The sequence below is a fragment of the Bos javanicus genome, chromosome 7 (assembly GCF_032452875.1).
Source record: "Bos javanicus breed banteng chromosome 7, ARS-OSU_banteng_1.0, whole genome shotgun sequence".
NCBI classification, from domain to species: Eukaryota; Metazoa; Chordata; class Mammalia; order Artiodactyla; family Bovidae; genus Bos; species Bos javanicus.
The window spans coordinates 10,908,725-10,923,774 of record NC_083874.1 but is presented as its reverse complement, the minus strand read 5'-3'; the positions used below and the strand labels follow the sequence as shown (position 1 = coordinate 10,923,774).

Sequence of the window (15,050 nt, the reverse complement as noted above, 5' to 3'; positions counted from 1 at the left end):
TACATTCTTTCCCAGCCCCGACCCACCCTCCTCTCCCACCCCGAAGCCACCACACAGATCCAACAGCAGATAGATTCTTTATGATCCAGACAGCAAATTCAGGTACAAAAGCCCACCACCATCATCCCTCCCTCCTGCCCCTTCAGTCTGGGGCTGAGCTGAGGGAGACATGAGGTGGGCTGGGGAGGGAGGGAGTTTGGGGGGGTTTCACAGCAGACTAGTGTTTCAAATGCGGAGGTAACAGACTCCACAGTGAGGGGGCTCCTCTGGAGAGATGGGGGTGGGGGGTGGGGAGTGGAAGAGGAGGGTATTATTGCATTTGCTGAGGGGGGACACACCCCCTCCTGCATTCCCTGCATCAGGAAACTAGGGAGGTCATGACCCCCAAACAGAACCCGAGGCCCCAGGGAGATAGGAGGGACCAGTTTGGCAGCTGAGGCGGAAAGTATTGGGGGCGGGGAGGTGGGGGTGGCCACCCAATCTGGCTGGTCCCTCTCCGCCGCTGTGCCTGACCCTGGCTGAGGTAGGTGGGGAGAAGGGCGGGGGCAGAGGGCTGGGCGCCCCAGCCAGGCTGGGAACTGACGAGGGGGTGGTACCGATTGGAGGAGAGGCAGAGGCTCCGCCCCACCTCCGCTCCGCATCATCTCCGGGCTACTGAGCTGGGCCCGAGCCAGACGCTGGGGTCCGGGCTATGGTGTCTCCGCCCCAGAGGCTCCCACCGGGCCTGGCCCACTGGCCCAAGTCATCTTGAGGTCCAGCGGAAGGCCTAGTAGCGGCCAACCTTGGCGTCCCCGATGGCCCCCCAGACGTCAAAGACAAACTCATCCGGGAAGGCGAAGTCACCCAGCCGTTCATCCAGGGCCTCAGCCAGCTCGTCCGGGTTCCTTTTGTCCTTTCCAAGCTCCACCATGGTGGCCGCTGCAGGGGGAAGGACGGGGGAGCAGAATGGAGGCACAGATGACAGAGGGGCTCAGGGCAGACTCGGCCCCACAGGACCTACAAGCCCCTTTCTCCCACACTCCCACCCATCCCCAGACCCTGATGACCCCCTCCTCACTTACCCAACTCTGTGTCCCTGATGCCCATGTAACTCTCCAACAGGTCATCCACCTTCTCAATGGCCTTCTCCTCAAAGGCTGAAGGCTGGGGGTGGGAAGAGGGACGATGACATTATGATAATGTGAATATACCTGTAATTATACTGAGCGCTGGGCGCAGTTTTTTTCTTTTAACACCACTTTTGGTATAGAAACCCATGGTTCTTCCTCATGACAAACCCAAAAGTGGCAGTATAATTAGCCCCATTTCACAGATTAGGAAACTGAGGTCCACTTGCTCAAGGAAGGTCCCAGAGCTGGGAGGTGGCAGAGGTGGACGGACATCCAGTGCCCAGAGGCCCTCAGCTAAGAGTGATGCTGCCACCTATTTCACAGGAAAGTGGTGGTTGCGGGGGGGAGTGGGGAGGGACTCAGGCTCAGCTCAAACACTCACCAGATCCTCTACTGTGGCTGGACCCCGGGATCGGAGCCGGAGGGTCCCTCGGCCGGTGCCCAGCTGGGGACCGGAGCCAGGGCGGCCACCCCCTGAACGCACGCTGATCATGTCTGTGGGAGATAGGGGGAAGGGGTGAGGACTGGAGGAGCCCAGTTCCAGCATGTTCTGGGCAGAAACCCAGACATCCCGGCCTCAGACCGCCCTCCACCTTCTCCAAGCTTCTGTAGGCTTTGGGGGCGCTGGGGACTGAGGTGACCCCAGGAGGCAGGTCTCCTGACTCTGGCTTGGCTGGGGTGTAGGAGGCACAGCCAGGAGCTAGGAATGGAAAAGGGCTGGGAGGCTGGAGGGGACCACTCCTGTCCCCGGGGCCGGAGGGACGGGAAGGGAATGGGTCCTGCGTCTCTAGCTACTTTCCCCAAGGCCAAGGGGGTTTAGCTGCTGAGCAGCAGACCAACCCCATCTGCCTGGGGAAGTGTTTTAGAGTCCCCCACCCCCACGCCAGGGACCTTGAGCCCATTCCTGAGAGTTAATGAAGCTGGACAGAAAAGTAGAGGGGCAGGCATAGGGCAGCCAAGCCTGGCTTCTTGGGGCTAAGGGGTTGGCCAGGTTGGGGGCGCTTGGCTAGGCTAATGGCTCCTGGAAGCTGGGTGTGGGGGCAACTTCCTCCTTGCCTCCATCCTCCTCCTGAGCTGGGCAGAAAGCCAACACCCTCTCCCTGTCTCCCCGCAGAAAGGGTGGGGCTGCCCCACCCCCTTTCTCACGGTTACCACCAGCTGAGCTTTGGGCACCACCTGCTGGTGGCCTTTGGTACTGCATGCGGGAGCAGGCGTGGGGTGGGGGGTGGCGGCTGGCAAGGGGGTAGGCAGCAGCCCCTCACCAAAGGCTTTTCGAGGCTCTGTGAGCTTCAATGTGAAGGTGCGGCCTCGGGGTAGCTCCTTGAGCAGCCGGGCCACCTCGTAGTGCCGGCAGCCCAGCAGGCTCTGTCCGTTGATGGCCTCGATCATGTCACCCACACTGATGAGCTGGATGTGGTCGATCACGCTGCCCTCCTTAATGCGCTGTGGGGAAAGGAGCTGTCAGCCCCTGTGGTGCCACCCTTGGGTCCTACCATCATAGGCTAGGCCTTACCCTCCAGACTCTGGGTGCCCCACCCCCAGGTACCTTGATGAAGGCATAGCCAGCCCCATTGTCTGTGATGGTGAGCCCCAAGGCCTCCTCCGACTTGAACACCTCCACTTCCTTGCGCTGCCCCTTGACGTGGGCAAAGATGAAGTCCTCCAGCCCGATCTGCCCCCCCAGGAGCTTGTCCATGTCCACTTTGTGGGTGTTGAGGGTGCAGAACATCACCTGCAGGAGTGGGAAACGTTAAACCCTCACCTTTCTCCCATGCCCTTTGCCAACTGCTACCTGAGGGGGAAGGAAGGGGTGCTGAGAAGGGCTTGGAGGTATCCCCCCAGTGCCTGACCACCCCAGAGCTCAGTCAAGGTCCCCACTAGGATGTCAGCTCTGCTAGGGCTGGGTTTCTGTCCTAGAAAAAACTCCCTACTGGTTCCAGGGCATAGAGCCTGGCATGCAGTGGGTGATCAGAAAATGCTTTTGGAATGAATGAAGGGGCACAGATACCCATCCTGCCTACTGAGACCCCTGCATCTACTTCCTACAAGATCTCACTGTCATCTTCCTTGCTTCCTCCATTCCTTTGGCCCCTGAAATCCTTCGGGTCGGACTTCCCAAAGAATCACAGCAGGGTGAATCTTGCATCTGACCTCCAGCTCCCACAATCCGCTGGGCTACAAACCCCTCAATGTAAGGTGGGAATGTAGCATCCACCCCTGGCTCTCCATTCCCACAATCCACTGGGGCTGAGGCCTCCCAGTGCTGACGGGAACTCAGCACCCAGTTCTGGTCTCCAGTTACCCACAATACATTGGGCTGCAGGTCTCCTAATGCATGCCTGACTGGAACTCAGTATCCAGCTGTGGCCACCAGCCCCCATAATCCACTGGGGCACAGGCCTCCCGATGCCTGATGAAACTCAGCATCCAGCCCTGCCTCCAGTTCCCCATAATTCACTGGGGTAAAGCCTCAGTGTTTGCAGCTTCAGCACCTAAGCCACAGCTCACAAACAGGATGCACATTCCGGCCTCTCTCTAGCTCACCATCAGGGAACCCCAGTGCCCAGCTCCCCAGTAGGTACCTCAGCAGCTGGCAGCCGGAAGGCTTCAGCAATCTTGCCATACAACTCCTTGACGTTGGTGAATCCCTCAATGCGGCCAGTGGGACTGCCATGGGCCAGCTGGGTGTGGAAAACGAGGCGGGGCCGCAGGGCGGGGGGAGGGGGGGGCAAGCCCATTTGGGGGCCCCCCGCCCCACCTCCGCCCAGGGGCCCCGGCTCCCCCACGCCCAGCCCACCACGGCCTGGCTCAGCCTCCTCATTTTCCACCAGAGGTGGCGCCTTTTTCCGCCGCCCCAGTCCTAGTGGCATGAGCAGTGAGAGGAGGGGGCGCGCCCAGGAAATCTGCAGGACAGGAAAAGGTGTTCAGGGCCTGCGTTGAAGCCTCACGCCGCCTTGCCCCTACAGGCCCAATGAAATTATTCAGAGAACAGGCTGGCCTCAGTTCAAAATTGGGTGCCAGCTCAGAGCCAGGCAATCACCCAGCCAGATGACTGGCCAAAGGGAACCTGGGAAAAATGCCTCATATAAGTGATTCAAACTACCACGAGGGCATGACACTCTAAGTCCCTCATGTGTGCCTATTCACACTCTTTTCCCTCCTAATAAACACTTTGTTTCACTTAAAAAAAAAAACACACAAAAAACCTGGTCCTAGCACTTACACAACTGCACAGAAATAATATCAGCTAATATCTACCATAACTGCTAACTGCTCTGTGATCTTACTTTATCCCTACATCAATCATGGGGACCATATTATTGTCCTGATGTGATTACATGATGTACCATAATATGTGATTATGCCCATTTAATAGATGAGAAAATGGAGGCTCACGGCCTACGTTTCTCTATTTTTCTATTGGTTGCAATCATTAGTGCTGTGCACAAAAAAATTTCTGACTCTTCCCTTTCCAAGCATGTAAGCAGATGGCATTCCTGGCCTCTTTAGGACTGGGTAAGCATACGACCAGTTCTGGACAATGAGTTGTGAGAGGAAGTGACACGTGACATTTCTGGGCTGAAGCATTTAATTACTGGAGCAAGAACCTCCACAGATCTAATTTTCCCGGTAGGGTGACCAGCCACATTTGATGTGGTGGCAGCCCCACCAGGCCAGGCTCTGAGTGACTACAATGAATGAAACCCCCCTGCTAAGCTGCACTGGACATGTAGCAGGAACAAAAAATAAACCATTGTAGAGTATGACTGCTAAGATTCTGGGGGATGCTTGTTACTGCAGCAAAACTTATCCTGACTGATACACGTTTTTCTTTCCTCTCCCTCCACTCTATTTTTCTATCTCTCTTCCTCCCTCCCTCCCTTCAAACAAATATGTTTTGGGCACTAACTATATTCCATGCACCACTGTAGATATTGCCTTCAATAAGATAAGCAAGGTCCCACATTTCCTGACCCAGAGTAAATAAGGAGCCTGTGATGAAGGGTTAATGGATGAAGAAAACAATCTTATATGGGTAAATTCTAAGAGTTTACAAATACACACACATATGTATGTGTGTGTGTGTGTGTGTATACACCATGGGTGTATGTGTTTAAGTGGATACATGCATGTGTGTGTGTGTGTGTGTGTATGTTTTTAAAAGCTTTAGTTAGGGAATTCCCTGGCAGTCCAGTGGTTAAGACCCAGCATGGGTTCAATCCCTGGTTGGGTAACTAAGATCCCACAAGCATGTGGTGCAGTCAAAAAAAAAATGCTTTATTTAATAATTCAAAGCTGTAATTAATAATTTCATAAAAGTTTGCTAAACAGTATACCTGTGAAGGTAAGAGAAAATCTCTGTGAATGACTCAAGCACATTACTGAACCGCTGAGCAAAATGTATGCTGCAAATATTAAAATAACTTCAATTCTTTAAAAAAAAAAAAGACAAGCAGTAAGGTCCCTGACTAGGGCCATCAAGAGCAGTTACACAGGTTGTTCACTGTGCCAAAGCACCAGACCCGGGGTTGCATTTTTCGAATTCACTCCTAGTTGCTGCAGAGGTGAGCTAGCTGGGGCTCCGTCCATGCTGTCCAGAAGCATACAGTTCAGAGAAGCTGTACAGTGAGCAAGCAAATGTGTAAATATTCAATATAATTTCTAAGAGTGCTATAAAGACAATAAAACAAGTTTTACAGACAAGGTCACAGAGGACCTGCCTCTCTGGGCAGGCGAAGCTGAGACTTGAAAGACAGCAGGAAATATCCATAGGAGGATATGAGGCAAGAACATCAGGCAGTGAGAACAGCTAGCGCAAAGGCCCTGAGGTGGGGATTTGCTTGACATGTTTGAGGATCAGCAAGGAGGCCTGTGTGGTTGGATCCCCAAGTAAGAGGGACAGTGGGAAAAGGTGAGGGCAGAGATGTAAAAAGAAAAGACATTACTTTGCTGACAAAGGTCCGTCTAGTCAAAGCTATGGTTTTTCCAGTAGTCATGTACGGATGTGAGAGTTGGATCATAAAGAAAGCTGAGCACCAAAAAACTGATGCTTTTGAACTGTGGTGTTGGTGAAGACTCTTGAGAGTCTGTTGGACTGCAAGGAGATCAAACCGGTCAATCCTAAAGGGAATCAGTCCTGAATATTCACTGGAAGGACTGATGCTTAAGCTGAAACTCCAATACTTTGGCCACCTGATGCAAAGAAATGACTCACTGGAAAAGACCCTGATGCTGGGAAAGACTGAAGGCAGGGGAAGAAGGGGACGACAGAGGATGAGATGGTTAGATGGCATCACCGACTCGATGGACATGCGTTTCAGTAAGCTCTGGGAGCTGGTGATGGACAGGGAAGCCTGGCATGCTGCAGTCCATGGGGTTGCAAAGAGTCAGATACAACTGAGCGACTGAACTGAACTGAACTGAGAGAGGTAACAGGCAGACTGTGCAGGACCCTGTTGGCCAGAGGCTGAACTTGGGCTTTTTATCTGAGTGAAATGGCAGTCATGGGAGATTCTGAGCAGATTCACAATTAAGCGAGCAACCAGTGTGGCTAGAGTGGCGTGAGCAATGGAAGAACACGAAGAGGGCAGGTAAAAGAGGTGATGAAGAGGGACTTCCCTGGTGGTCCAGTGGCTAAGACTTCACGCTCCCAATGCAGGGGGCCCAGGTTCGATCCCCAGTCAGGCAAATAGATCCCACAGGCTGCAACTAAGAGTTTGCATGCCCAACTAAGACCTGGTGCAGCCAAATGAATAAATATTAAAAAAGAAAAAAAAAAAAAAAGAAGAAGCAATGGAGGTCAACTGTATAGGCCTTTATAGACAAGCAAAGAGTTCATGTTTAAGTCCAAAGTCACAGAAACTGGCCCCAACCCTCAGGTCTGACTCCCAAGCCCAAGTTCATCACAGTGATGCTGTCCCCTAGGTGATTCAGTCTCCCTGGGCCTCAGATGCCTCACCTGTAAATGGGGACATTCCATCCACCTGGCCAGGTTGTGGTAAGGATCAGATTATGCCAAATTATATTTTTCTATGTAAGGGGGACTTCTTGCTCCCTCCTTTCAGATCACCTCTTCCCTAGGGCTTTCCTGGATTCAGTAGAGCCCCTGAGCTGTACCCATTTTCATTCATCCATCTGTTCTCCAACACCTCCTCTAACATCACCTGGTCCAGTCCTATCAACACTCACCTAGAGCTTCTCAGGTGGCTCAGTGGTAAAGAAGTCCCCTGCCAATGCAGGATACATGGGTTTGATCCCTGGGCTCAGAAGATCCCACATGCCATGGAGCAACTCAGCCCATGCGTCACAACTACCGAAGCCCAAATGTCCTAGAGCCCATGCTCCACAACAGAAAACATTGCGATGAGAAGCCTGTACACTACAACTAGAGAAGGCCCCAGTGCAGCAATGAAGACCCAGAGCAACCATAAATAAATAAATCTTAAAAGCAAAAACAACTCACCTAGACCACTGCAGCTGCCTTCTCTGAGTCTCCCAGCTTCTGCCCTTGCCCTCAATGGTCTCTCAAGACAGCAACCAGAGTGATCCTGTAAAACATAAGTCAGGTCACATTTGTCCTCGCTCCAACCCCTCCCAGGGCTTCTACCTCACTTGGAATAAAAGTCAATGTCCTCCCCTCGGCCTATGGGCCCCAAATGACCAGCCCACATCAGCCATATGCCCTCACTCCCTGCCTCTGTCCCCCCTTGCTCATTCCCTGCAGACACAAGGGCCTCCTCCCTGGTCTTTCAACACACTGGATGAAGTTCAACCTCAGGGCCTTTGCACTGGCTGTGCCCTCTGGTAGCCACCCAACTCACTCTCTTACCTCTTTCAGGTGGAAGCCATACTTCATTCATTTAGCTTGTTCATTGTCTGTTTTCCAAAACGGGCAGGGAACTTTGCCTGTCTTACTCATTCCTCTATTAGCTCAGAGAACACAGGGCCTGGCACAGGGCAGCTGCTTACTAAATACTTGGGGAATTAATCAGTGGATGGATTAATGAATCTAATAGTCACCAGCCCACCGGTCTCTATGCCCAGTTCTGGGGAGACAAAAAAGCACAGGCCGTAGCATCTGCCCTCAGTAGGATCTTGTCTCCCCAGCAACAGTATAAGTCCTACCTCTGGGGTCCCTTATTCCTTGCTTCCCAGCATAATTCTGGACACAAAGTAGGTGCTTCATCTAACCATGAAGACAGTGAGATTTTGTTTTTTACTCCCCTTCTAATCAGTGATACTAAACAACCTTTAAAACATTTGAAACCATTTGGATTTGCCCTTTTGTAAACTACTTAAGTCTTTGCCCATTTTTAAAAACCACAATTTTTTTTCTTGCTATGCCATGTGGCTCATGGGATCTTAGTTCCCTGACCAGAGATTGAATCCTGGCCCTCAACAGTCAATGAGCAGAGTCCTAATCACTGAACCACCAGGGAATTCTCTAAAACTGCATAGTCTGTTTTTAATTGCAATGCCTAGTCTTTTTCCTTATTGATTTGTGGGAACTCTTTATATATTCTAGATACTAGAAATAAAATACATTCTGAATGAATAAACTGGTACTGCTCTGTCAAGTTATTTCACTTGACTCCCTTAATGATGCTACCAAAAACAACAAACCCCCCACATCATCACCTCCCCTGGCTCCCCTCCTACCACTCCCTGTACATCTTAGCAGAATGCAAAGAACATAAATATTAAACCTGGATTCGCCACTTATTAGTTGTGCAATCTTGAGCAAATGTCTTAACCTTTCTGAGTTCCAAAGAAATCATACATGTGTTTGGAACAGTTCCTGGGACTCAGTAAGAGTTCCACAAATGCTGGTGACAATTACTACTATTTCTGTCTGTATCATCTTTACTCAGCTGCCAAGATTCAAACTCCCTCTTTTTCTAGGGCCCCTACATCCTGCTCACCAACTCCCAACTTCCTTACTCTGCCTACACTTGATGCCCTGGTTCAGGCTGGCTTCATGTCTTACCCAGGACAGGGAAATAATGGTGGTAAGTGGGTGGTTTATGAATTTGTTTTCCAGGCCAGAAGAGGCAGAGTGGCCTGGGTTCAAATCCCACCCGTCACTTACCAGCTGAGTGGCTGTGGGCAAGTCACTTCACTTGATGGGGCTTCAGTTTCCTCATCTGAAAAATGGGCAGAATTACTGTCTCTCAGAGGGCTTATGGGAATCCAATGAGTTTATGCAAGTAACTCAATTAGCACTTTGCCTGAAATTTGATTTAAGAAAATTATTACTCTCACTGTTATTACTGCCTCTTCCCTTGCCCTGCCCAGGAACATCCCAGTCCTCTCTGCCTGTCAAGGCTTACTCCTGGCCACCTCCTCCAAGCAGCCTCCTCCGCTTGTCCCTGCCTGTTACAACCACCCCTGTGGTCCAGACAACTCAGGACCATGGACTTAATTACATGCTGTTCTGGCAGAATTCTTGTCTTCCAGTCTTAGGCTGTTATTTAAATTCATGTCTCTATTTTAAAACATAAACCAGATTGTGTTGCTCCCCAGCCTCAAGTCTTACATCGGTTTCCCACATGATAGAAGAAAAGCTCTAAACTCCTTAATGTGACCCACAGATCCCCAGAGAATCACATTCTGGGTTCTCTCCTGCCCCAGCCATACCATGCCAAGCTTGGCCCAGCCTCAGAGCCTTTGCCTTGGCTGTGCCCCCTACCTGATCCTTAGAAAGCTGGCTTCTTTTTGTCATTTAGATCTTGGCTCCAAAGTTACCTCTTCTGAGATCCCCCTTTCTTACAGATTCTACCATGCCACTCCCTCATATTTTATTCATAGCATTTATCAACCTCTGTAAGTGTTTTCTTTATTTACTTGTTATTAACAATGCCAAAGAATGCTCAAACTACCGCACAATTGCACTCATCTCACATGCTAGTAAAGTAATGCTCAAAATTCTTCAAGCCAGGCTTCAGCAATATGTGAACCGTGAACTTCCTGATGTTCAAGCTGGTTTTAGAAAACGCAGAGGAACCAGAGATCAAATTGCCAACATCTGCTGGATCCTGGAAAAAGCAAGAGAGTTCCAAAAAAACATCTATTTCTGCTTTATTGACTATGCCAAAGCCTTTGACTGTGTAGATCACAATAAACTGTGGAAAATTCTGAAAGAGATGGGAATACCAGAACACCTGACCTGCCTCTTGAGAAATTTGTATGCAGGTCAGGAAGCAACAGTTAGAACTGGACATGGAGCAACAGACTAGCTCCAAATAGGAAAAGGAGTACGTCAAGGCTGTATATTGTCACCCTGCTTATTTAACTTCTATGCAGAGTACATCATGAGAAATGCTGGACTGGAAGAAACACAAGCTGGAATCAAGATTGCCGGGAGAAATATCAATAACCTCAGATATGCAGATGACACCACCCTTATGACAGAAAGTGAAGAGGAACTAAAAAGCCTCTTGATGAAAGTGAAAGTGCAGAGTGAAAAAGTTGGCTTAAAGCTCAATACTCAGAAAACGAAGATCATGACATCTGGTCCCATCACTTCATGGGAAATAGATGGGGAAACAGTGTCAGACTTTATTTTTTGGGGCTCCAAAATCACTGCAGTTGGTGACTGCAGCCATGAAATTAAAAGACGCTTACTTCTTGGAAGGAAAGTTATGACCAACCTAGATAGCATATTCAAAAGCAGAGACATTACTTTGCCGACAAAGGTCCGTCTAGTCAAGGCTATGGTTTTTCCTGTGGTCATGTATGGATGTGAGAGTTGGACTGTGAAGAAGGCTGAGCGCCAAAGAATTGATGCTTTTGAACTGCAGTGCTGGAGAAGACTCTTGAGAGTCCCTTGGACTGCAAGGAGATCCAACCAGTCCATTCTGAAGGAGATCAGCCCTGGGATTTCTTTGGAGGGAATGATGCTGAAGCTGAAACTCCAGTACTTTGGCCACCTCATACTCATTGGAAAAGACTCTGATGCTAGGAGGGATTGGGGGCAGGAGGAGAAGAGGACGACAGAGGATGAGATGGCTGGATGGCATCACTGACTCGATGGACTTGAGTCTGAGTGAACTCCAGGAGTTTGTGATGGACAGGGAGGCCTGGTGGGCTGCGATTCATGGGGTCAGAAAGAGTCGGACACGACTGAGCGACTGAACTGAACTGAACTGAACAACTTGTTTGTTGCCTGTTCACCCCCCAATAGAATGGCAGCTGCCCAAGAGCAGGGATTTCTCTTGTGGTCACTACTGTACCCTCTATGCCAGGAACAGTACCTGGCCTGTGGTGGTGGTGGTGGTGGTTTAGTTGCTAAGTTGTGTCCAACTCTTGCGACGGCCACCAGGCTCCTCTGTCCATGGGATTTCCAGGCAAGAATACTGGAGTGGGTTGCCATTTCCTTCTCCAGGGGATATTCTCGACCCAGGGATCAAACCTGTGTCTCCTGCACTGGCGGGAGGATTCTTTACCACTGAACCACCAGGGAAGCCCACCTGGCACATAGTAGATACTTAATAAATATGTACAGAACGAATGAATAATGTGTCTTATGCCCTCATTCTGACTACTCTCCGAGCCCCCCTATCCTCAGAACATGCCTACTGTACAGTTTAACTGCCACCTCCCTACCACACTCCCAGTCTCCTCTTAAACTTGAACATAGGTATGGAGGAAATGAGCTTCAAGTCAGCTAGTGGCACTGAGCAGGTTGGCTGGAATCCCACATCCCTACCCTCTCTTCACTGGGAAGGGCCTGGAACTTAACAAGCCTACAGCCACACAGAGTTGCAATGGGAGGAGCAGGAAATGGGGAAGGGGGTTCCTGAGAGCTCACGCAAGATAGGGAAGGGGACACCACGCCCATGCTCCCCTTTTCGGCAGTGTATTGCTTGGAAGAGGAGGGCGGGAGGCCTCTGAATCAGTCTTGAAAAACCGGCTCATGGGTGTTTCCAGGGAGAACGCCTACTGTCCGGGGCCCAGGCCTCCCCAGGGGCCCAGCAGCCACAGGACCCCAGTGGTCCCCACCACCCACCTATCTCTCCCACAGATGTCACTCTCTTCTCAGGACCCAGTATTCTGGTCTTGCTTTTCCAGCTTTGGGGAAAAGGGACATGGGGGCAGCTTCCTGTCTGAGCAGCTGGTGAAAGCAAAGACCAGCAGGTGTGCCCCAGATGGCTGTCTGGTTGGAGGGAATGGAGTGGGAGGAGCTGGTCAGAAACACCTGAGCCCTGAAGCCACTGGATACCTAGTCTAGTGGCGGAGATTCCAGTTCTGGACTCTGAGGCATGGGTTTGAGTCCCAGATCTGCCACTTACTCGCTGTGTGACCTTAGGCAAGACACTCCACCTCTCTGGGTCTGCTGCTTCACCTCTGAAAGAAGTAACAGCAACTTCCATGAGGGGTGATTCAATGATCCGCATGGTAAATACCTGACACGGAAGTGTTCAATGAATGCTAGCCCGGGTGATGTTTTTCATTATTACAATCGGGACCTCGATCCTCCCAAGGCGCACCCCACCCCCTCCCCAGGCCCTGGACGACTGGGACAAGGCCAGCTTCTGGGACAAGGCCAGCTTCGGGGACTTGCCCGAAATACCGACTCTGCGCCTGTCCCCACCGGGACGGGTACTCTCCAGAGGTGCAGGGGGCTGGGGTGCGGCTGGAGACGCCATCCCGGCGCCGGGAGGCGTTCACCCCTGACCCTAGAGGGAAGGCAGGCGGCCCTCCCGGAATGGGACTCGGACGTTTCCCCGCGTCCCGCCCCTCCACCCCACTCAGCCTAGACCTCCAGCTGCGTCCATGGGGCCGGCCCCACCCCGCAGGATAGGCCGAATCCCCGCGGGTCCGCGATCTCGCGGGTCTGCTCCGGGGTCCCCGCGAGCGGCCGCGATGGACTCTCCTCCCCGCCGCCTTGCAGGGTATACTCACCTGAGCTTCCTTAGCCGCCGCCCAGCTCGCCCAGCTCTTCTCTCCGCAAACTCTGGCCCGGGCCTCTCCCGCAGCCACCGCCAGAGGGCGGGGCTGGCGCCCACATCTGGCCAATCAGAAGCGGCCGCCCGGCGCTCGCGGCCAATCCACTCCACGCCGCCCCCCTTCGGGTGGAACCCGAAGGAAACATTCCAGAGGGATCCCTGCGCTTCACTCGATTCTTCATGACACCTCCCCCGCGCCGCGAAGCGTTGGACCTTCCCGCCCCTCCTAAGCCGCGGCGGGCTGTACCACCGCGAGGCTGCGGAAGGGGGAGCTGAGGCCGAGCCCGAGCCAATCTCTGGGAGGAAGGAGGCCAGCGGCCAATGGGAAGCTGGGGGCCCCGGACCACGTGTTCTTGGCTAAGTGTCCGTGTGGGGTGCTGTGGGTGCTAAGAGGCGGGGGACCAGTCGTGGAAGTCAGGTGACCGATACTGAGTTTGGGGGTGGGCGGGGGGGGGGGGGGAAGGATACAAACTTCCAAAGTCCAGAAAATGGAACCCTTTCGGATACCCGGAGGAAGCCAAGGGCTGTCCCTAATCCAATCCTCCACTCGGCCTGCCCATGCCCCAGCTCGGCCATCCTCAGGGCGGATAAAAAGATGTATTCATTCTGGGCGGGAGGGCGGGGGACTGAGATGAATAGGGAGGGTCCCGCGTGTCCGGCGTCCTGGATGGACAATGGACAAGGGCATTCATTCATTCATTCATTTACTCATCAACTATTTAAGGCGCTCCTGCTCCGTGCCAGGCTCTGTCCTATCTCAACAGATACGTCTACGAGTAAGCTGAATGAATGTGCTCTTGGTAAAGGAAACAGGGCATGCAAAGGCCTGGAGGGCGGACAGAGAGACAGAGCACACTTTAGAAGAGGGCAATAGCGAAGGAGCTTGCAAAGCAGCTACCAAAGCATCTTTAGGTTGCAGTGGTACGAAAGACAAGGGCAAAACGGTCTGTTCGCTTGCTGGTTGACCAGCGAATATTTATTGAGCACATATTTTGTGCTAGATTGCAAAGGATAGCCAGCCAACCCAAGTCTCAGCCCTCAGGGAGCTGACATTCACGAGTCTGTCTCCTTCATCTCTGTTGGCCCTCCGTCCCCCACCCTCCAGCCCTGAGAATGGCACAGAGCGGGATTTCAGTATACATACGTGGATGAAAGAACTAGGTAATCTCACCATCTCCAGGTTTGGCTTGTAACTGGAATTTCTTAGGCAGAAGCAGGTACAAGAAACAAAGACACAAATGCACCCTTCCCAGGCCAGGACAAACCTAGACAGCATATTTAAAAAAAGCAAGGACATCACTTTGCCAACAAAGGTCTGTATAGTCAAAGCTGTGATTTTTCCAGTTGTCATGTAGAGATGTGAAAGTTGGGCCATAAAGAAGGCTGAGCACCGAATAAGTGATGCTTTCGAACTGTGGTCCTGGAGAAGACTCTTGAGAGTCCATTGGACAGCAAGGAGATTGAACCAGTCAATTCTAAAGGAAATCAACCCTGAATACTCATTGCAAGGACTGATACTGAAGCTCCACCTTTGGCCACCTGATGCAAACAGCCGATTCACTGGAAAAGACCCTGACGCTGGGGAAGACTGAGGGCATGAGGAGAAGGGAGCGACAGAACATGAGATGGTTAGATGGCATCACCGACTCAGTGGACATGATTTTGAGCAAATCATGATTTTGATTATCTCACTATTGGGAGAGAGTGAAGGACAGGGAAGCCTGGCGTGCTGCAGTTCATGGGGTTGCAAGGAGTCAGCTACTATTTAGTGACTGAACAACAATAGGCCAGGACTGTCAGTTCCCAGGACAGATGACATTTCCTTGTTCTAGGAACAACAGCCACTTGGACAGCTGGGGCCAGATCAAGGATTCACTGTGTGTTCTGGGAGTTGTAGTTCTTGGAGACTTCAACTGTTCAAGCCTCATGGAATGAGTCTTTGCAGTTCCCTGGGTGAGCTGCTGCACATTCCAGCTGGGCTAGGGCCTGCAGA

General features: G+C 51.8%; 1 protein-coding gene across 5 annotated transcripts; it reads right to left on the bottom strand.

Moving 5' to 3' along the window:
* Positions 1-60: 60 nt before the first annotated feature.
* Positions 61-13,169, bottom strand: GIPC1 (GIPC PDZ domain containing family member 1). Of its 5 annotated transcripts, none has more exons than XM_061421869.1 (10): positions 13,014-13,158; positions 12,331-12,455; positions 9,199-9,253; positions 7,573-7,657; positions 3,692-4,012; positions 2,656-2,841; positions 2,372-2,552; positions 1,492-1,604; positions 1,062-1,143; positions 61-918 (listed from the first exon to the last, which is right to left on the bottom strand). In XM_061421869.1, exons 5-10 carry the CDS (start codon positions 3,977-3,979, stop codon positions 767-769), a joined length of 1,002 nt encoding a protein of 333 aa, XP_061277853.1. In that variant the 5' UTR covers positions 3,980-4,012; positions 7,573-7,657; positions 9,199-9,253; positions 12,331-12,455; positions 13,014-13,158; the 3' UTR covers positions 61-766. The 5 variants fall into 5 exon arrangements, with proteins under 5 accessions (XP_061277853.1, XP_061277851.1, XP_061277852.1 ...); XM_061421867.1 differs by having other exon boundaries at positions 12,401-12,455; XM_061421868.1 differs by lacking the exon at positions 12,331-12,455.
* Positions 13,170-15,050: the final 1,881 nt, after the last annotated feature.

Excerpts from the sequence above, each read along its gene's own strand:
- GIPC1 (XM_061421865.1), bottom strand. The coding sequence starts at position 12,505 with ATGCGGATCATTGAATCACCCCTCATGGAAGTTGCTGTTACTTCTTTC. Across the intron at positions 2,842-3,691 it reads TCCGGCTGCCAGCTGCTGAG|GTGATGTTCTGCACCCTCAA; the intron begins GTACCTACTGGG and ends CCACTCCTGCAG. Across the intron at positions 1,144-1,491 it reads CAGCCACAGTAGAGGATCTG|CCTTCAGCCTTTGAGGAGAA; the intron begins GTGAGTGTTTGA and ends TCCCACCCCCAG.